The 22,220-nt window shown below is 37.4% G+C and overlaps 1 protein-coding gene and 1 non-coding gene across 2 annotated transcripts in view; both read left to right on the forward strand.

Moving 5' to 3' along the window:
- Positions 1-22,220, forward strand: part of KIF13B (kinesin family member 13B) — a 200,386-nt gene that overhangs the window by 17,724 nt on the left and 160,442 nt on the right. The window contains exon 2 of the mRNA XM_070415506.1: positions 2,269-2,362. Coding sequence (XP_070271607.1) covers positions 2,269-2,362 — 94 coding nt within the window. The remainder of the gene's footprint in view (positions 1-2,268; positions 2,363-22,220) is intronic.
- Positions 12,635-12,762, forward strand: LOC139011920 (small Cajal body-specific RNA 15). The gene has a single exon (XR_011471730.1). It is a non-coding gene; the product is annotated as a small Cajal body-specific RNA 15 (non-coding RNA).

A 22,220-nucleotide genomic window follows, 5' to 3' on the forward strand; every position in this document is an offset into this window, starting at 1 on the left:
AACTGTCAGCATAATCAATTTTAGTATGTGTTTATCACCCCCAATAGAAAACCATATCTACTAGCAGTCACTCTCCCCATCTAGGCATTCACTAGTCTATTTGCTGTCTTTATTTGCCTATTCTGGACATTTGAAATAAATGGAATCATACAATATGTGGTCTCTTGTGACTGGCTTCTTTCGCTTAGAACAAGCTTCATCCATGTTGTACTATGTATCTGTACTTATTTCTTTTAATTGCCAGATAACGTTCCATTTTGTGGATATACCACCTTTATCCATTCACTAGTTGATGGACAGTTGGGTTGTTTCCACTTTTTGCCTATTATGAATAGCCATATAATACCGTTATGAACATTCATGTACAGACTCTTGCATGGACAAAGGTTGTCATTTCTCTTGGGTATATATCTAGGATTGGGAATTGCTGGGTCATATGCTAATTCTATGTTTAACTTTTGAGGAACTGCCAGGCTATTTTCCAAAGTGACTGCACTATTTTACATTCCCATCAGTACTGTTTGAAGGTTCCGTTTTCCCCCAAGTCCTTGTTATTATCTGTCTTTTTAATTATAGTTATGCTAGTGGTGTGAATTGGTATCTCATTGTGGTTTTGATTTGCATTTCCCCAGTGTCTAATGATGCATCTGTGCTTATTGCCCATTTTTGTATCTTTTTTGGAGAGAAGTCTATTCAGATCCTTTGCCTATTTAAAAATTGGGTTATTTTTATTATTATTATTGAGTTGTAAGAGTTCTTTCTATTGTCTGATGTAAGTTCATTATTAAGTATATGGTTGGCAGATTGTTTCTTGATTCTGTGGTTGTCTTTTTACTCTCTTGATGGTGTGTGTCCTTTGAAGCACAAAGGTTTTTCATTTTGATGTGGTCCAATTTATCTGTTTTTTCTTTTGTTGCTTGTGCTTTTGGCGTCTAAGAACCATCACGTAACCCCAAGTCATGTGGAATTACCCTTATGTTTCCTTCAAAGAGTTTTATAGTTTTAGCTCTTACATTTATATCTATGATTTATTGAAGTTAATCTTTGTGTATGAATTAGGAAGGAATCTGACTTCATTCTTTTGCATGTGGATATCCAGTTTCCAGCACCATTTGCTGAAGAGACTATATTTTCCCCATTGAATGGTCTTGACACCATTGTCAAAATCATTTGGCTGTAAATATGAAAGTATATTTCTGGATTCTCTGTTCCATTTATCTGTTTATCCTTCTATCCTTATGTTAGTACCACACTGTCTTGATTACTGTAGTCTTTAGTAAGTTTGAAATTGATGAATATAGCCTTTCTACTTTGTTTTTCTTTTTTAAGATTGTTTTGGCTATTCTGGATCTCATGCATTTTCATATAGATTTTAGGATCAGCTTGTTAATTTTTGAAATAGGAAAAAAAAAGCCAGCTGGAATTTTGATAGGAACTGCCTTTAATCTTGCAGCCCAATTTGGGGAGTATTGCCATCTTAATGGTATTAATTCTGTTGATTCATAAACAGAATTAATACCATTAATTCTTGATACATTTCTTAGAATTTTCTGTAAACAAGATCATATCATCTGCAAATAGAGATAGTTTTACTTCTCTCTAATCTGGGTGCCTTTTTTTTTTTTTTAAATATATTTTATTGATTTTTTACAGAGAGGAAGGGAGAGAGATAGAGAGTTAGAAACATCGATGAGAGAGAAACATCGATCAGCTGCCTCCTGCACATCTCCTACTGGAGATGTGCCCGCAACCCAGGTACATGCCCTTGACCGGAATCGAACCTGGGACCCTTCAGTCCGCAAGCCGACGCTCTATCCACTGAGCCAAACCGGTTTCGGCTGGGTGCCTTTTATTTGTTTTTCTTGTCTAACTGCCCTGATAGAACCTCTAGTACAATATTGAATGGAAGTTGCAATAGTAGACATCATTGTCTTATTTCTGATGTTAGAGGGTAAACCGTGTAGTCTTTCACCATTAAGTATGATGTTAGCTGTCGTTTTTTTTGTTTTTTTTTTCCTGGTGCCCTTGACCGGAATCGAACCTGGGACCCTTCAGTCCACAGGCCGACGCTTTATCCATTGAGCCAAACCAGTCAGGGCTAGCTGTAGTTTTTTGTAAATGCCCTTTATCAGGTTGAAGAAGTTTCCTTCTATCCCTAGTTTGTTGAATGTGTTTATCACGAAAGAGTGTTGGATTTTTGTCAAATGCTTTTTCTGGAATAAATTACTTTAAAAATGACTATTTTTCCTTTTTTTTTTTCATTTACAGAAATTGACTTGCATACCAAATGTGTGGTGGATGTAGATGCAAACAAGGTTATTCTTAATCCTGTAAATACTAATCTTTCCAAAGGAGATGCCCGGTAAGTTAAGAAACAGTGTTACGATTAATGGGTTTTTAAATGACTGAAAGCAACAATGGCTACTGAATTGAGTTCATCTTATCAAATATCAAATGCTTACTGTGTAGAGACATATTGCTGTCAAGTTGAAGAGATGAGATCTATAATATGCAATGACTAAGTGCCAGAATGAGTTCTTTAGATTATATTAGAAGCTCAGAGAAGAGAGCTTAGATTAGATGCTGAAGTAACTGAGGAAGGCTTCTTCTTGAAGGAGATGGTGCTGGCTGGAGGATTAAGTAAGATGTATATGGGAAGAAGTGGGGTAGAAGTGAAGGCTTTTAGGTTGTTCCTCAGTTCAGGTTGCTTTTACTTCTGCTAGTTTGAATCCTGTGTGTCCATCAGCCATGTCAAGTGCTGCCTTTTCCTGAAGGCATTCCTGCAGTCCTCATTTTTTATTTTTTTTTATTTTGAGAGTATGCTTATTAAAGCTGGGTACAGTGAAACCAGGAAGGGCTTAGGATAGAAGAAGCAACAGGAGAGAGCCCAGGCGGGGCTGCTTTGGTCTCTAGAAATGTTATAGGAAAGAAATGAGCCAAGGAGGCTGCTTTCAGCTCATTGGAGAGTCAGCGAAAAGGGGGCATTGGGGACAGGTTCAGGGGGTTAGCCCAGGACGAGCTGCTGCTGCCCACTGCCCCCTGGTTGCAAGTCTCATGGGGCCTATGGGAAAGGAGAGGGGGTAAGGAAAGGCATAGATGTGCTCCTGGGAGGGAGAGCACACTCAGTGATTCTTTGTTAAATTTCTGTGAGCTGTAACCTCTACTACCTAATTTAATTATTATGTCTTGTTTTGGATTGTTCATTGTAGGTCTCCAGTAGATGTTAAGGTCTTGGAGGGAAGGGACTCTGTCAAGACTTGAGGAAGAATACTTGAGTTTTGCTTTTGGACTTGGATCATTGTATGAACGAGAGGGAGGGCAAGAAGGTGTAAAGAAAGTGAAGCTGGGGAAGAAGGAAGGGATTAATGTGTGTTTTTTTTCCTCAGTAAATGCAGGGAAATTAATTTAATTAAAGAAACTGGGATTAGATTACAGTGGGGCCTTGACTTAGGAGTGTCCCGACTAACGAGTTTTTCGAGATAAGAGCTGTCTCTCGGCCGATTTTTTGCTTTGAGTTGCGAGCTAAAATTCGGGTTACGAACCAGCTTCAGATACCCCACCGCTAGTTGGCGCAGCGAACGTCACAGTGAATGTCACAACATCAGCCCAGCATCACGTGTCTCACTCGTTCACTTTTTGATTTGACATACGAGTAATTTGAGTTACGAGCTCTGTCACGGAACAAATTAAACTCATAAGTCAAGGCTCTACTGTATAGAATATCTTGAAAGCAGATCAGGAAATTTGGCCTATATTTTTTTGGGTAAGATGTTACTTTTGACAGTTTTTGAATAATGTGATTAAGGAGGTGGATTAGGAAAAGGTGTCAGTTGGCAATGTAGAGAATGGGTCAAAGTGGGGGAAAGACTGGCTTTTTTCAGCAATTAGCTATATCACAAATGTTTTTGTATTGACCCTGGGAGTGGAGAGCGTAGGTTAGAGAGACAGCGCCTGGCATGATGCTTTGCACAAAGTAGGTACTTTATAAGTACTTGTAGAAAAAATGTTATATGTGGAGATACATGCACCATAAATGTTCTTTGAAGCTGAGTTTAATTGAGTTGACAAAAGCACTGGAGTCAGAAAATCTGAAATCGAATCCTTACTTAACTAAGTTATTGTAGCTAGTTACTTTAAACTTTTCTGAGCCTCATCTGTGATGCCTGCCTTACCTGTCTCAGGTGTTTTCTGAAGATCAAATTAGTGATTGTTAATTGGGTTGCGGGAAACGAGTTAAGTCGGCTCGCGTGAATTGCGCGTACTCCGCGGGAGCCGTCTTAAACTCGGTTCATATAGATTTGCGGTGGAGTGCGGGAAACGTGTAAACTCGGGCCGATTGTAACTGCGTATTACCAAATATTTCATTTCAATCGAACCCATACTTCAAAAGATATAGGCATTTTAACGCGCCATCTTATATTTTGGCGGGAAATTCACCCGCAACCCAAGTGTTAAAGTGCTTTGTAAAAGTGTCCTACAAATGGTCAGCTTTGTTGTTATTGATGTAGAGATATTTCTTCAGCATCTCTAGAGTGCGGATACTATCAGATATGCTATTATTAGAGTGTGAAGGGTATAGATGTGTCAGAAATGATATTGGGATTCTGAGCCTGCCAGTTGAATGACCTTTTTTTGTCCTGAGTATTCATTGAAATTATTAATTTTGGGGGCTGTTTATTCCTGTTAGACTTTTTAATCTGTAGACTGTTGTTTTATTTGGAAATGTGGGCACCTCTGAACAAACTTGGCATTAACTTATGGTAGAAAGAGTTTGGGCTTTATACATAGACTGACTTGGATTCCAATTCTGGCTTTGCCAATTGCTAGCATGGTTATCTACCTATGTACCTTGTTGCATAACCAGTTACCTCAGAAGCCTAGTAGCTAAAACAACCATAATCATTTAATATCTCATGATTTCTGTGGGTCAGGAGTTCAGACAGGGCACAGTGGGAATTGTCTCTGCCCCATGCTGTCTGGGGCCTAGCTGGAAGACTTGCAGGCTGCGGGCTGGAATCATCTGGACGAGGCTCAGTTACCCACGCCTGGTAATTGATGCTGCTTGTTGGCTGGAGATGTCACTGGGGCAGTGGGCAGAGCACCTACTCACAATCTGGGGGCAGGTTCCAAGAGCAGGCATCTCGAGAGAGAGAGCCAGGTGGAAGCAGTATTGTTTTCTATGTCCCAACCTTGAGAGTCATGCATCGTCACTTCTGTCACATTTTTTTACTCAAGGCTGGTATAAAAATACATGGTTTGAAGAATAGGAAACAGACTCATCTCTCAATGTAGGAACTTCAGCGTCACATAATAAAAACAGTTGGCCTGGGATACGTCTTATTATGGCTGTCTGCCACAAGGTTGTCATAGTATCTACCTGATAAGGTTGTTGTTAGAATAAAATAAGTGCATAGAAGTTAAAAAAAAAAGATTTTCTTTACCTTTGAGATATTTAAATCTCAGAGATTTTTGCAAGAATTAAATAGCACTTTTTGGTTCCATAGAATATCTTGCATGGTTCTTTTTTTTCCCCATATGAAAAACAAATTGGGTATTACTCAGTGCTGCAGAGTACCATCTGATGAAAAATTTAACAGCGACAGTTTTTAATAAAATTGGTATGTAATGGTTTTTGTTTTTGTTTTTAAGTATATATTTTTATTGATTTCAGAGAGGAAGGGAGAGGGAGAGAGAGGTAGAAACATCAATGATGAGAGAGTATCATCAATCAGCTGCCTCTTGCTCACCCCAGACTGGGGATTGAGCCCACAACCTAGGCATGTGTCCTGACTGGGAATCGAACCGTGACCTCCTGGTTCATAGGTTGACGCTCAGCCACTGAGCCATGCCAGCCAGGCTGTAATGGTTTTTGTTGAAGTAGTGTTAAGAAGCACAGCTTTTTAAAAAAACAGCTTTTATTGAAGTATCTAATATACATATAGAAAAGTGCATATAATCTGATGAATTTTTGTTAAACATACTCTGATAAACAAACACCCAGATATAAAACAAGAACATTACTAGTATGACAAAAAACCACCTCATGAGAAGTGCTTTTCCTTTTAACGTAATATCAAGGTGAAACGAGAAATGTAGAAATTTTGGAATGTAGCAGTTCAGTGGTATATGTTCACTTTATAACAGTTGAGGAAAAATAGGAAAGCACAAATTAAAAGCTATTTTATATGATATGGAATTAATTAGAGTTTAGTTTGTAGAATGACTGATAACCCATAAAACAAGTTATGGTTTTATAACGGCTGTACTTGTAGCTAGAGAGCCAGGGATTTGAAATTAACATGTAAGTAATTTGAGTCAGTTTGAGTCACTTGTCACAAAGGCTCAAATTAATATTTTTCCTTTAAAAGCTACAATATCCTTGCTTTTGAATAGCATCCAGTTCTATTAATCTAAGACTGTCACTAATTTTATATGTATACTTAACAGCTAAGGTTAACTATTTCCAGTTTAACAGCTTAATCATGAGGATTTGGGAAATATTTTTGCTATGATATATATGGGATTTCAAAACTGTTTTGAAAAATAAATACTTAAAATTTAGAAAATTGATAGTACAAGGCTAATTGAAAATAAGATGCTGACTTTGGTGGCAGGTTTGATTCCTGATCAAGGCACATAATTGGGTTGCGGGTTCAATCCTCAGTTGCAATTCATGTGGGAGGCAGCCGAGCCATGTTTCTCTCTCACATCAATCTCTCTGTCTCTCTTTGTGTCTGTTTCTCTCTTTCCCTCTCCCCCTCCCCACCTTCCACTTCCTCTCTCTAAAAGTCAATTAATAAAAAAAATAAAAATGCTGACTTTGGCACCAGACATCCTGGGTTGAATCCCAACCACACTACTTAACATGTGTGATATGGAGCAAGTCACTTAATTGTCCTCCACCTCAGTTTATTCATCTGTAAAGTAGAGATTATAATAGTACCTGCCAATAGATTGTTATGAAGATTAAACTGGTTAAAATATGTAAAATTGCAGCGCCTATTTATTTATAATAAACCATATATAAATATTAGCTATTATTTGGGTATTATTGTTATTATGACCTGCATTTAAGTTGTAGTCCATGGTATGTTTAGTGAGCTAGATATAACTTCCTAAAGGAAGTAAAATTTTTTTAAACCAAAGTGCATTCAATACTTAAATATACATGCCCACCAAGAAATTACTTAGCTTTATAAAAATTCCAGCTTTGCAAAGTCAGAAACTATTTGTCTAGTTTGCTCAAAGTTAATGAGGCTCTTAGGGATTAAAATGCCAGCTGTTACAGAGATAGGATCCTTTATTTTATGTTTACAGTAAATAAAATATTAATCCTTGCAATCTGGGCTTCTCTTCTTCGTATCAGCTAACTTGGGAAACCAGGTCAAAACATTGCTTGTGAATATGGGTAAGAACAAAGGGACATTTTATCAAATGCTGAAAAGATTAAGTATGAACTCTTTTATTCCACAGCACCCAATTTGAACACTCTAGTGTGTGTTGAAACATGCCAGATCAGTCCTTTTCTTATACATATAGTACTCAATACACACTGCTAGATTTGATCTATTTATTTTCTCATGCACAGGTACACTGCTTATACCACTACTAGTACAATTAAATGCCTTTTGGGAATTGCCTCTTTGTCCTGCATCAAATTAGTGTTCTAAGTTGGTCCTTGGGGTTTTCCAAATCTTTGTCAGCAATGTATGTACAATCATCTTTTAAAAGACTAATTCATTATCTATTCTTAGTAGATTTTTACAAGTGTAATTCTCAATGTGTGGTTCTTAGCATTTGGAGTCCTTTTTGTAACTAGTTAGAATAGTACCTTAATGTAGAACACAGCCCTTTTAAATAACAAAGTAAATCCTTAACTTATTTTGTTTGAATATCTTAAAACATATGAATATTTTATCCTATAATAAAATGTTAATGCTAGTTAGCCTATCACCATGATAGGACAAAATATATTTTCTTTTTAACTTTATTTAAATTTTTTTTCCTTTTTATTGAATTTGTTGGAGTAACACTAGTTAACAAAATTATACAGGTTTCAGGTGCACAATTCTATAATACACCATCTGTACATGGTATTGTGTGTTCACCACCCCAAAGCAAGTCTCCATCCATCACCATTTATCCCCCCTATACCCTCCTCCACCCCCCACCCCCCTGCAATGGCTCTTAAATCTTCCACCCAGAGGTGGTATGTGTCTCTTCTGTTTGCTTAGAATTCATTGGCCGGAGGAGGTCACATGACCAGACCTATCTTTGTGAGTGCCTAGAGGGAGTTTCAAAATAGTTTCTTAGGCCAAGTTTTATCTTCTGCCTTTTGCCTCATTCCTTCCTCTACCCACAAAACAGGCCTTTCCTGCTAACTCAGGCTAAAAGGTAATATTGTTTTTTAAAGGGGAGTAAGGAGTGATTTCCCATGGGAAGTGGCAGCCTTCACTTTATGAAACAGTTTTGTTATAAAAGTTATGTATAAGTGAGTTTGGAAATGGGAATGCATTTTCCCATAGGAACCAATAGTCATTTCTAGTAAAAATGCTGTTCTATTAAAAAAGTGACAACTCATATAATCACATTTTAAAAATTTTGATCTATAGCAGAAGTAAGTCATAGCTACTTCTCATTTCATCACACATATTAAAAAATATGTATGTTGAGCTTGAACAAGATTAGTAATTTTTACTACTTATTGAGGACATTTTGAAGTGAAAAGGATTTTATTTTTTTGGTGCAGTGTGTGGTGATAAAGAGTGCAATGACTACCTGAAACTAGTATATTTTGGTGTCACTATGCCAAAGGTGTCAAGTTTTACCTACCATTGTTTTTGCACTATTAGTGCAAATATCAACACAGTGAAAAAGGCAAATGTCTTGTATTATGAAAATAGTTTTGACCTCAAAATTCCTGAAAAGTTCGGGGGGGAGGGGGCGCCCTAAGAGTTCTCATACCACAATTTGAGAACCACATTTAGAGATTAATCTAATTCATAAACTCTATGGATGTCTTTGGTTTGTTTATTTTTAAACCACTTTATTAAGATACTAGAGGCCAGGTGCACGAATTCATGCAGGGAAGGGGTCTGGCCAGCTCACCCCATTCGGGGCTGATCAGGCGGGGCCAGCCAGGGAGAGGGGTTGGCCTGCTGGCCCTGGCCCCTGGTCAAACTCCCAGTTGAACTCCCGGTTGAGGGGACAATTTGCATATTAGCCTTTTATTATCAAGATATAATATACATACCATATAATTCATTCCTTTAAAGTAAAAAGCAGTTCAGTGGTTTTTTTAATGTAGACCCTGACAAAGAAAATACCTGTTGAGAAGGGCTCCTGGTGCTAATTGGGCTGAAATTAAAAACAAAAACAAAAACTAGAGCCTGGCAGCTATTGCTGAACAGGGCCTCTCAGCAAGCTGTGCTTTATGGAGAAGTCTGCACTAAACTGCCTGCCTCTCTGCACTGTGTTTCTGCCCAGTGAGCAAACCCATATAAAGGAGTTCCTGGAATGTATTTCAACCAATAGGGCTGAGACTTTCCCTGTCTAATTGGAGCTGTGTGGCTATATCCTCAGTAGCATCCTCACCGACCAATTAGAGCAGCTCCATTTTGACCAATCAGGACAGTGCTTTTTGGACAAATCAAACTGAGGATTTGGAACCCTCATTTGCATGACAATAGATTAATCAGGGGCCAGGGCCAGGGATTGCTTTCTCTAAGTCAACTCCCTTCTGGCTCAGGGGAGCACACTTTCCCTTTCCAACTACAACTGCATTTTTCCTACCTTGAGCTGAAACCAAAGATGTCTCAGCTCAGCAGAGTGGAGTGGAGTGGAGTCATCTTGGCACACCAGACCAGACTGAGGAGAGGCAGAGCAGAACTGTCTACCCAGAGAGGAGTTGAGAGCCACCTCATCCTGAGGGTCACCTCACAGCCATGCTTTCCACAGTCGTGCTGTTTCATAATTGAAATGCAACATTATTGAGCTGTTTACACTGCATAAAGTCTCCTCCTTTACCGCACCCCAAATTGGGGATTCCTGTTGGCGTTGAATTGGCTAACAACCACAGGTTGACAGACATGTATTTACCCAGTTGTGCAACCAACACCATTATCTAATTTTATGACATTTTAATCACCCTATTAATCTACTTTCTGTCTCTATAGATTTGATATTTGCCTATTCTGGACATTTCATATAAATGAAATTATATAATTTGTGGCCTTCTGTAATTAGCTTCTTTTACTTAGCATAGTGTTTTTGAGGCTTATCTTTGTTGTAGCATTTATTAGTACATTCTTTTTTATGGTGGAATGTTTCATTGTATTATATTTTCATCAGTTGATGAATATTTGGGGGGTTTCCACTTTTTGACTATTAGGAATAATGCTGCTGTGAACATCTGTGTAAAAGTCTTTGTGTGCACATTTTCTTTTCTGTTAGGTAGGTATCTAAGAGTGGAATTGCTGTGTCATATGGTAACTCCATGCTTAACATTTTGAGTAACTGCCAGCTTGCTTTCCAAAGCAGCCGCACCATTTTATATTTTCACTATCATTGTATGAGGATCCCAATTTCTTTTGCTTTTAAAGAACTCATTGACTGTAAGGAAAATGGTGATGACGCGGGCTAATTGAAGAGTGCATTCAAATTACAGCTAAAAAGCAAAACAAAACATTGTGCTGTCCAAACAAAACAGGTCTTGGCCAGATTCCATCCTAGGCTACTGATTTGGAACCCCAGGTTCTAGTATACTTTTCTATTGAACAGTATTTCTTATAAGGTGTTTAAAAAATGAGCAAAATTTTAACACTATAATATTCCCAAAGGTTTAAAGAATAAAATACTTTTATGTACCTATCACTCATTTTCATAAATCATTACCAATATAATGTAAGCCTTCTGTGAACTGTTTTTCAATTTTAACCCCTTTCCTCTCTACCATAGTTAACCACTTAGCTGAATTTTTTACCTTTCCTTTGAATTTCTTTATTATTTTTTTAAAATATATTTTTATTGATTTCAGAGAGGAAAGGAGAGGGAGAGAGACAATCATTGATTGGCTGCCTCCTGCACGCCTCCTATTGGGGATCGAGCCCACAACCCAGGCATGTGTCCTTGACTGGAATCAAACACAGAACGAACCTTTCAGTCTGCAGGCTGACGCTCTATCCACTGAGCCAAACCAGCTAGGGCTCCCTTGAATTTCTTTGCATTTTCATATATATATTTGCAAATTGTACAATATGTGTACATGAATGCCTTTTTCTAGTAAAGTATCAGATTAGATATGTGACTCAAAAAAGATTGACTGGTCAAAATATAATGCCTGCTTTTTAAAATAAACTTTTAAATTAATCTATTGATTTTTAGAGAGAGAGGAAGGGAGAGAGAAAGAGAGAAAGGAAGAAACATTGATTTGTTGTTCCACTTATTTATGCAATTCTTGGTTGATTCTTGTATGTGACTTGACCAGGGATCGAACTCCAACCTTGGCATATCTGACGTGCTAGCCAGCTGAGCTACCCAGCTAGGGCCAATACCTGATTTTTAAAGGCAAAACAAATTGTGTTGAAAGGAACCAAAAATAATATTACAAATTTATTCTGGGAGGAAAGGTAAAAGTTGGTATTTCATCAAATAACCTGTTCCTCCTTTTTTTCTCTTAAAAGACCCAAACAACACAAAGCTTTTTCCCTTCTAATCTGTTATTTTTGGTATATACCAAGCAAGAGTAGCAGTGATAATTGTTTTAGTGTCAACTCTTTGAAGAGACTCTGGATCAGTGACCCTGTTCAGAAGTAATCATGCTTTAACACCAGAACTGAAACCTTATTTCTTTATACTAAAAGAAATCCTCAGTATAAAGTGCACTTTTCAATCCATTGGTCAGATAATTCATTTTCTTTTTTACCCTTGTTTTCTATCATGTGTGTGTTAACACTACAACCATTAATACATTAACTTACTTTCTCTTATAATTCTTTTCTTATTATCTTGTCCCACCAAGTGTAAGATTTTAAGACAAGAATTTTTTGAAGTAGAAAGCATTTGGAGGGTTAGACTTCAAGATCTTAATGAACCTGAACACTGATTTCTGTAGTATTTTGTGAAATGGCCTGTCCTTTGGTATGTGTTAGAGAGATTCTCCAACATGGACAGAATAAGCCATAAATGGCATAGTTATGCAGAGATTTTCAGGTTTTATAGTAATAATATGGTTCTTTCCTCTCCTTCCCATTTGGTTATATTTAACCTAGTGATTAATTGATAAAGTGAAGATTATAACTGCCATTCTAGTGAGAAGAATGTCTGAGATGTGGATCTTAACTAGCACTGTTAGTAAAATCATTACAAATATTTTTATTCCTTCTGATTGTTTACTAGACATCAGTTTAGTCAAGATTATTAGGTATTTAGTGACTGCCTAATATGATCAAACCTTTTTTGGAGGTTTAGAGTACTCTAATTTCTGTACATATCCATTCATGTGTATATATGTATATATTTATTCATATATATATGAATGAATATATATGAATATATATATATATATGCAAAATTAAGTGAGGTTGAACAATGCATATACATTTTTCTTATGAATGTACTGAGTACTGCTACTGAGGGGAGGGCATTATGCCAATAATTGCTTTGAGATATATGAAAGCTGCTTTTAGCCTTCTAAATTAAAAGGTGGATAGAACAGGTCTTGTTTGCAAAATAAATTCAAGACCTACTTATCTTCCAACAGAAAGAAAAGAAGAAGAAGAAGAAGAAATATATGAAGTCTTTTTTAGACTAATTTCTTGTTAGTGGAAGGCATCTTTGGGTCATATTAGATAATGACATTTAAAATTTTTCTACTGCTATACGGATGTTAATTTAGGTAAAGATTTTAATTGAAGGAAGTCATGCAAAATGTAATTATGATATATACAATAGGCCTGTTTGTTCTCTTTGCTGTGAAATGACTTGAGTGAGACTAATAATTCTTCCCAAATAGAATTTACTTCTCTGGAGAATAATATGTGGTATGCTTTAATTTCATAAAGAGGCTCTTCCTAGGGAAGCCTGTCCACCCTGATTATGTCAAAGTAAAGTGGGGAGAGCACTGGTTGATGTACTCAGAAACTTTAGATGACTACGCTTAAAAAATTACCATGACCATTGAGTGTACAAATAATTTACTACTTTTAAAAATATGTTTTTTTATTTCAGAGAGGAAGGGAGAGTAGAGAGATTTAGAAATACCAATGATGAGAGAGAATTATTGATCGGCTACCTCCTGCACGCCTCCCACTGGGGAACAAGCCTGTAAACCAGGCATATGTGCCCCAACCAGGAATTGAACCATGACCTCCTGGTCCATAGGTTGACAGAGCCTCTCAGACATACCAGCCAGGCTTTCTTTTACTACTTTTAAATATAGTTGTGAAAATGAATCAGGGAGACTCATAATAGCATATATAATATATATATATATACATATATATATATATACATATATATATATATATATATATACACACACATACACACACACATATATATATATACACACACATAGTATATAGTTGGATTCATATCATTGCATAGTTTAACAGTAGCAGGTAATCAAATAGCAATAAATTCAGATTTTTTGAAGTTTTACCAGCAAAGGCTAGTAAATTGTTAATATGAATGTTTTATAGCTGATTAGTAAAACTGTCTAAACAAAAATTAGTCTATTAGAATAGAATTTATTATATTTTAACATTGACGTTGAATATATAAGCATCTCATGTTTTTATTGCTTTTATTGGTATAGCAATAAGAAGGAATGACCTTTTTTTAATACCAGAAAAGAGAGTCTCTGTCACTGTGCCAGAAATATGACTTGGATACTAGCATTTGATATAATGAGGATCAGGATTATGTGTGTATAGTTAGTTACTAGATTAAGCAAGTTATAGATAATAGCATTTAAATGCTTTAAATTTCCCCAGAATTCTGGATTCAGCATAAAATTATCAGATAGTATATGATATACTAGATAAGATTTAATTACAAATAAAGTTTAGGTGAAACTACCAAGTCCCACTATTGAGATTTAAAAATTTGTCTTTGGCAATAGTTATTTTAAGGGCTCTTTGTCTCCATCACTAGGGTAGGAGTTGGTGCTAATATAAACCAAATATTGTATAAGAATGTAGACTTCTGTTTTAAAAAGGAAGGTAGCAGTATTCCATGCAGAATTATGAGATGAGAAACCAATGCAATCCCAAAAAGTTACTGTATCACAGTGCGTTAGGAACCTTTATGATCTGTTCAACAGTTGAACAAGTCTTGGCCAAGTATTAAGCTGAGAGTTAGGTTAATCTTTATTCATTCTTAGTTCTATTAAGTTGTGGTTAAATTAGTTTAGCACACAGTGTTTATAAACATAATAGAGGTCCGGTGCATGAAATTCATGCATGGTCGGGGGGCCCTCAGCCCGGCCTGCACCCTTTCCTATCTGGGATCCCTCTCACAATCTGGGACTGCTGGCTCCTAACCGCTCACCTGCCTGCCTGCCTGCCTGATCGCCCCTAACCACTCTGCCTGCTTGTCTGATGTCCCTAAGTGCTCCCCTGCTGGCCTTATCGCCCCTAACCGCCTCTGCCTTGGCCCCTGCCACCGTGGTTTTGTCTGGAAGGATGCCTGGAAGATGTCTGGTCTATCTGGTCTAATTAGCATATTACCCTTTCATTAGTATAGATTAGAAAAACAAAAAATAAAGCAAAAACAAAACTGAAAGTAAAAAGAAAAGTGGAGTTATTCGTTTGTGGACTTTGTAAGATTAGATTTTTGCAGACACAGCTTTGAAATGATTCTATTGTTTAATTTTAAGCATTGTCCATTTTCCTATGAGAGTGATATTTAGCTAAAATGAAAAATGATTTCTTTTGCAAATTAGTAGTTTAGGATTTTGAAGCCTAGTTAAGTTTGTTATTCATTAATACAAAGAACAAACTGATGGTCTCCAGATGGGAGGGGGGTGAGCAAGATGGGAGGTAAATGGAATTAAGAAGTACAAATTGCCAGCTATAAAATAGTCATGGGGATGAAAAGTACATCATAAGGAATATAGTAAAAAATATTGAATTAATTATGGTGCAAGATGGATACTAGACTTATCAGGGTGACCACTTCATAAGTTATATAAATGTCTAATCACTGAAACTCATATAACATTCTATGTCAATTATAATTTATAATAATAAAAGCATAATATGCTAATTAGATCGAACAGCTGAACAACCTTCAGGACATCATTCTGGACATCCTTCTGAATGAAGCCGCAGTGGCGGAGGCAGAGGTGGTTAGGGGTGATGAGGCAGGCAGGTGAGCAGTTAGGGGCGATCAGGCAGGCAGGAAAGTGGTTAGTGGTGATGAGGCAGGCAGGCAGGGTGGTTAGAGGCTATCAAGCAGGCAGGTAGGCCAGCGGTTAGGAGCCAGTGGTCCCGGATTGCGAGAGAGTGCAGGCCAGGCTGAGCAACCCTCCCCTGAATTTCATGCACTGGGCCTCTAGTCCTATATAATAAAAGCCTAATATGCTGAGTGTCTTGTCCGCCAGTCGGCCGTTCAACCAATCAAAGCATAATATGCTAATGATATGCTAAGGCTGCTCAACTGCTCGCTATGACGTGCACTGACCACCAGGGGGGCAGACAATCAATCGGTTGACCAGTTGCTATGATGTGGAGTAAAGGAAGATATGGGTGGAGAGAAGCATGTCTTTTGCTTTTGCTGTGGTGAGATAGAAAGGGAGAGAGACAGGATGGAGAGAGATTCCCAACAGCTGTAACCAGGGCAGGGGAATTCCCAGGTCAGTTCATTTGGGCAGTTGTCCAAGTAGGACAGGACATATAGTCCTGACACATGCATCTTTTTATTCTGTTTTTGCAAATACCTGTCTTGTCTCCAGCTATATTTTTAGATCTCTTTGGGTTAGGAATTGAATCGTCCCGAATTATTCTTTTTCTGTAATTAAAAAAAATGTTTTTATTGATTTGAGAGAGAGAGAGGAAGGGGGAGGGAGAGAAACATCGATATTAGAGAAACATCAATTGGTTGCCTCCCAAACACCCACACCCCAACTGGGGACCGAACCCACAACCTGGGCATGTGCCCTGACTGGGAATCAAACTGGTGACCTTCCGGTATACAGGATGACATTCAACCAACTGATCCATACCGGCCAGGGCAATACATAAGGAGTTTTGATTAGAGTTCTTTATTTTGAAAACTGGGATTTTTATAGCAATAATACATATATCTAATTCTCCATTAAGGTAAACCTTTTCCTTTTTATTTTTCATATGGTATAAGCATTTCCAAAATTATCAAGTCTTTTTAAGAAATAAATTTTACCCTATGAAATGAAAACCATAAGAATGTGTGCATAGTAGCTGCTGTTTTATTATTGTACTTAATTATTTTGTTTAATTTACATATTCCTCTGTGTAGAAAATTGGGTGACTTGGTGTTTTGGTCATATATAGCAAATAAACTTCCTTTCTCAATTTTATTCTCATAAAGTGTTACCACAACTGAAACCCTGTGTGTAAGCAAAATCTTTGGGTGTTCAGTTATTACTCCCACTTAGTCACTCATCCAGACATCATCATCCTTGCAATGAGCTATACTCTTTGGGGACTGGAAAGTGCAATATAATGGGAGGGACCAGACATTGTATACACCTTTGGCATTATTTTGCATTAGTCATTCTAATTAAGTTATATAAGTAGTACAAGAAAAAGCTATTGTGTGAAAATCCTTTCTCTGAAAGACTGAACCTAATGGTCACCTTTGTCCATTTCATCAGGAAGGATGCTTAAAAGTAGGATATTGGGACAGACTGGTTAAAATGAAGTTGTATCTTGGCACTGAACTAAGATTTTGTGCCTTGCCATTTCCATAAGCTTCACTGAAATTTCCTGACCCTGATTTCATCTCTATCCCCCATATCAGACACCTCTATGTGCCACTTCAGATCCTCTTGGCCTCACTCTCCCCAGAGCCTTTGATCACTTTTCAACCCTGCCTGTTGCTGACTCAAACGGGACCCTAGTCAACCTTATGTGGACATAATCTGACACCTCATGCCTCGCTCCCCTTCCCTCTCTTCCCTGGGACTGTACTCCATGATAAGCTTTTAGAACATTCTTTTTGTATGCCTTTGGTCCATATACACATGGGTTCTCTTGCTTCTGTATTAAACTGTCAGTTGATCTGATGTATTTTGGCCTGACCTGGTGCTATTAATAAAGATCTGAGCTTAAAAACTAGGAAGAGAATAGGTCTGTTCTTCATAGAGTGAATTTATTTTTAAATTTATCAACCTCATAAACATTAGAAAGGATCTAGGATTGAGGTGCTGCTAGTAGAGGTCAACCATTGACATTGCTGGTAAGGATAGGAAAAGGCAAGAGTGGGTTGACAGGCATCAGAGAAATATGACTCAGACTGGGGTTTGAGTTTTGGGTCTACCAGCTGTGTGACTTTGGGAGTTTACGTCATCTCCCTGAGCTTCAGTTTCCTTTTTTGTGAAACCGAGGTGATAACACCAAAATATGGCTCTTGTAAGATTGCCGTGGCACAAGTGAGTTATTTATGTAAAATGCTTGTCACATGGTAGGTACTTGGTACATTGTAGCTGCTGTTATTTTTAATTTATATTTTTCTGGCCGACTTTCTTTATAAACATTTTATTTATTTAAATATGTCACATTTTAATTAATTTTTTTTCTTCAAACAGCACTGCACAAGCTAGGCACTCAGTAAATATTTATTGGCTGGGTTAGACATGTAGTAAACTATCATATCATGTTCCTAATAACAAATCATGTCCTTTGGCTTTTATTTGGCAATAATCTTAGGTGACAAGCTATAGTTGAAAATGTAGTTTTTTAACCTTCCAGATAGCAACTACAAGATGTTTATTTCTGGGGTTGTGGGTTTCCTCCCAAGAGCATCAATTTGCCTAATATTACCCAGAGGGTTTTCTTGTTCTGAGAGAAGAGCTATTATTGTCATAGTAAAAGGAACTCATTGGTCAAGGTCTTTGAATGCTTGGAAGGTGTAAGTCCTGCAGAGACAGTACAGAGTTCTTGGAAATATAGGAAGTGAACAGGATCTTCTCACTGAGGAGAAAAAGCATGATATCTATAGGCATTATTATTGCTTATAGTGTGTTGGATACTTTTCAAGGTTTTACCTACAAATACAACAAAATTACTTACAAAAAAAGACATAGGTACCATCATTCTCCCAAAATTTCTGAAGGGGAAAGAGGCAGGAAAGGTGTTAATGTGATTTTACAAGATCACACGATTAGTAAGTGGCAGAGCTGGGATTTGAATTCAGGTCTGCCTGAGTTTATCTCTGCAAAGCTAGATGTGCTCACTGCTTCTCATTGCCTTCTAAGATTTTCCTGAAGAGTGTCTTCTTAATCTTTACACATTTGAAAAAATACATTTGGTTAATTCATATTAGAACAAAACTATAGGCATTCAGTAGTTATTGATTGATATCATATGTGCAACCCTGGCAAGTTGACTGATAAGGGAAAGATGAATATGACATGCTCTTTTTTTTTTTTAAGGAACCTACATTCTGGAGTTAGAAAAACCCATATACAGCTAAATATATTACATTCATTAATTCACTCAACAACTTGGAATTGTCTTCTGTGTGTCAGGATGGTGTTGATCCTAAGAAATCAGTGATGAACAAAAGGAAATTTGGTCCTGGGCTTCATGGAGCTTATTAGTCCATCAGGGGTATTATAAATGGATCTAAGCAATTTTGGCCCTTTATTATTAGATATTAGTAACCTCCTATCATTAAAGCTAGCTGAGAGAGCTTACTGCCCTCCTCCCTCATAACCACCCTACCCAGGGAGTATGTTATCATGAAACTCTGACTGAATTCTGCTACATATTTATTGGTAGGCAGGCACATTAGTCGTACAACCTGTTCCTATAAGCTCAGTGAAGTCATAGCTTTCCATCACCTTACTAGAAAGTTTCCCTTGACAAATGTAGCAGGATGTGATACCCTCTGGTTAGAATTATGTGACAGAATCTGAATTCAGGTCTGGGTAGAGCCCTCAGCCAAGAATATTAAACCACAGGATGCTAGGTTTAGAGGGTTTTATACTTTGTTCTCCAAGAATGGAGATATTTGTATAATATTTCTAGTCCATTTTACATGGTTTCTGATATTTCTGATAGATTTAACACTGTGCATTGTACCAGTGAAAAATTATTTCTGACATTCCTTGTGCTGATTAATGAAAAAGATAGCTGAAGGCATGTGAAACCTGTTTTAAGAGAAATTTTTAATCTATTTTTGTCACGAACCCCTTTGACAATGTGATAAAGTCTGTGGATCCTTCTCAAAATAATCTTTCAAAAGGGTAAAATGCAAAAGATTACAAAGGAAAGCAAATATAATAAGATATAGTTATCAGAAAAAAATTAAAATACGTGTGATCCAGTAATATATTCTTCTTTATTACAGTATAAACTAACAAGATCTAGTGTTGGGAATAATTGCTTTAATTTCCAAGTTGTGATGCATGTAAGTGCAAGATATTTGCAACAATTGACATGAAAATAGCTGCGATTTAAAAAAAAAAAAAAAAGGTATTTTTCTTGATTTCAAAGAGTAAAGGAGATGGGGAGAGAGATAGATGATGAGCCCTAGCTGGTTTGGCTCAGTGGATAGAGTGTCAGTTTGCGGACTGAAGGGTCCCGGGTTCGATTCCAGTCAAGGGCACATGCCTGGGTTGCAGGCTCGATTCCGGTGGCGGGTGTGCAGAGGCAGCCAATCAATGATTCTCTCTCATCATTTCTATTGCTCTCTCCTTTTCCCTTCCTCTCTGAAATCAATAAAAATAATTTTTTTAAAAAGAAACATCAATGATGAGATAGAATCATCCATCTGCTGCCTCCTGCACGCCCCCCACTGGGGATTGAGCCAGCAACCATCGGAATCCAACTGTGACCTCCTAGTTCATAGGTCGATGCTCAACCATTGAGCCATGCTGGCTGGATGAAAATAGCTGTGATTTTTATTGGTGACATAGTCATTGCTAATCTTGTTTTCATTACCTACATTTGGAATTGAGGGTAATCTCTAAATTTCAGAAGTTAGCGAAAAGTAAAAGTGTAACTTTTTCCCCATCCATCTTTAGAGATGTCCATTCATTCTATCTAGGTTAAGAATCCCTACTCTAGAGTATGTGTTCTTGATTACATGTTTCATATGCTACCCAATCAACCCTGGAGTATATATTCATAATTAGGATGTCAAGTATTAACTAATCATTCCTACATGTTGATTAAAACTAACACATGCATTTATCACTGTTTTTCTTTTTTGTATAATTTTCTAGGGATCATGAGACTATACAAATAATACAATGTACAAAGAATTTCATAGGAGAGGCTATGAAGTGTTTTAAAATAAAGACAAAAGCATCTTGTCTAAAATAAGGACAATATGATGAGGATCTAGACATACATGAATGCAATGATGTACTATGGCTATTAGAAAAAATGGGGAGAAAGAATGAAAGTTGTAATTCTTTAAGGTTGAAAAAGAGCTCACAGAAAAATAGGTGATTAAGGCCTTGTTCTGTCTGGTTCAGAAATAATGATATTTCAGATATAGAGAATAACATGACGGTGTGGGGTAGTAGGGGAAAGACAGAATGGAGCCACACGTGAAAGAGGACAAGGCCTAGGAGGTTCTTCCACATGTGAGTGACATAATTAAGTAGTCATAGTTATGAGCACTTTACACATGCTTAGTTACTTAATCCTCACAGCAATCCTATTGCTATTTGCATTTTACAGATGGAGAAACAGGCAGGGAGAGATTAAGTATCTTGCACAGAGTCAAAACTAGGCCTTGTCTGGCTCCACTGGACTCAAAACAACTCAATACAAGATTACACTGATGACAGTGTGGAGGATAGATTAGGCGGGAGCATGACTGGAGATAGGAAAATCAGGTCAGACTGTTAAAATGATACTGGCCAGAGGTGGTAAAAGAGGCCTGAACACTGAGCATTAGAACAGGCGAAAAGAATTTTCCAGCTTGTGGGAATCTACCCATTTATGTTTTCAAGTTAGAAAATAGCCACAAAATAGGATATGAAAGTTCAGTATTTCTGAGTAGAGATTTTCACCAGCTAGTTTTAAATATGTACTTGGCTGGATTGATTCCTGTGTTATAAGTATCTGTCCCCATTGAAGAGTGTTCATTATGAGCAGGATTTTATTATAATCACCAGTTAATGTTTGCAGTAAGCACCCCCTTAGCCCTTGTCAAGATAGGAACACCAGTGGAAAGGTCTCCAAATGTTACATTGTATGGTGACTAAGCTTACAGTTGTAAAAGATACTTAGACCTTGTCACAGCAAAAGAAACATTCAAAATCTGGCTCATTTGCTAGCAATCAGTTTAAGAAAACTTCAGAGAAATGGGAGGGAGTTTTAGGTCAATGCATTCAGAATCTGGAGCAGGATTGACTCATCTTTGATGTGAAATACAGCAAACACCTCAGTAAGCCCTGACTTCCTAGGCCCAGGAAGAGGTCTCTGGCAGTATAGTGAGTTCTCAAATAAACAGATTCAAGAGGGCTCCAAAAATAAGAACTTATATGACTGTCTGGCAGATAAATAACCAGGATCTGTAGTTTTCCACAATATGTTTGATTGGAGCCAAAGAAAGTTTTTAAAACAAAGCTAATCCACATTCTGCATTGACAGAGGGGCTAAGTCAATTGGTTTCTGGATACAAACCTTTCTATTGGCTGAGTCCAGATTCAGCATGTGGCCTCATTGATTTGACAGACATTTCTTAGGAGTTTGTATGTGTGTGTGTGTGTGGGGGGGGAGCGGGCGGGGGGGGGGGGGGCGAGGGGGGGTATGGTGGTAGGGAAGGCCCATAGATGTCCTTTCCTTGCATGCTCACCCACATAATCCTAGCTTTTTCATTACTTTCATAGGCCTGGGAGAGATGCCTCTTTATCTCAGACTCCCTGGTATTTCTGGTCAGAAGTATTGTTGTGTTGTTTTTAATCTACCATAAAGCAATGATGATTTTCTGGTCAGTCAAGACAAAATGTTAAAATTTTCACCCCCATAGTCTCTCAGATATGTTCTCTGTATTCCCTT

Source organism: Myotis yumanensis, unplaced genomic scaffold, assembly GCF_028538775.1.
Source record: "Myotis yumanensis isolate MYYU_CA2020_CCGP unplaced genomic scaffold, mMyoYum1.0.hap1 SCAF_5, whole genome shotgun sequence".
Taxonomy (NCBI): Eukaryota; Metazoa; Chordata; class Mammalia; order Chiroptera; family Vespertilionidae; genus Myotis; species Myotis yumanensis.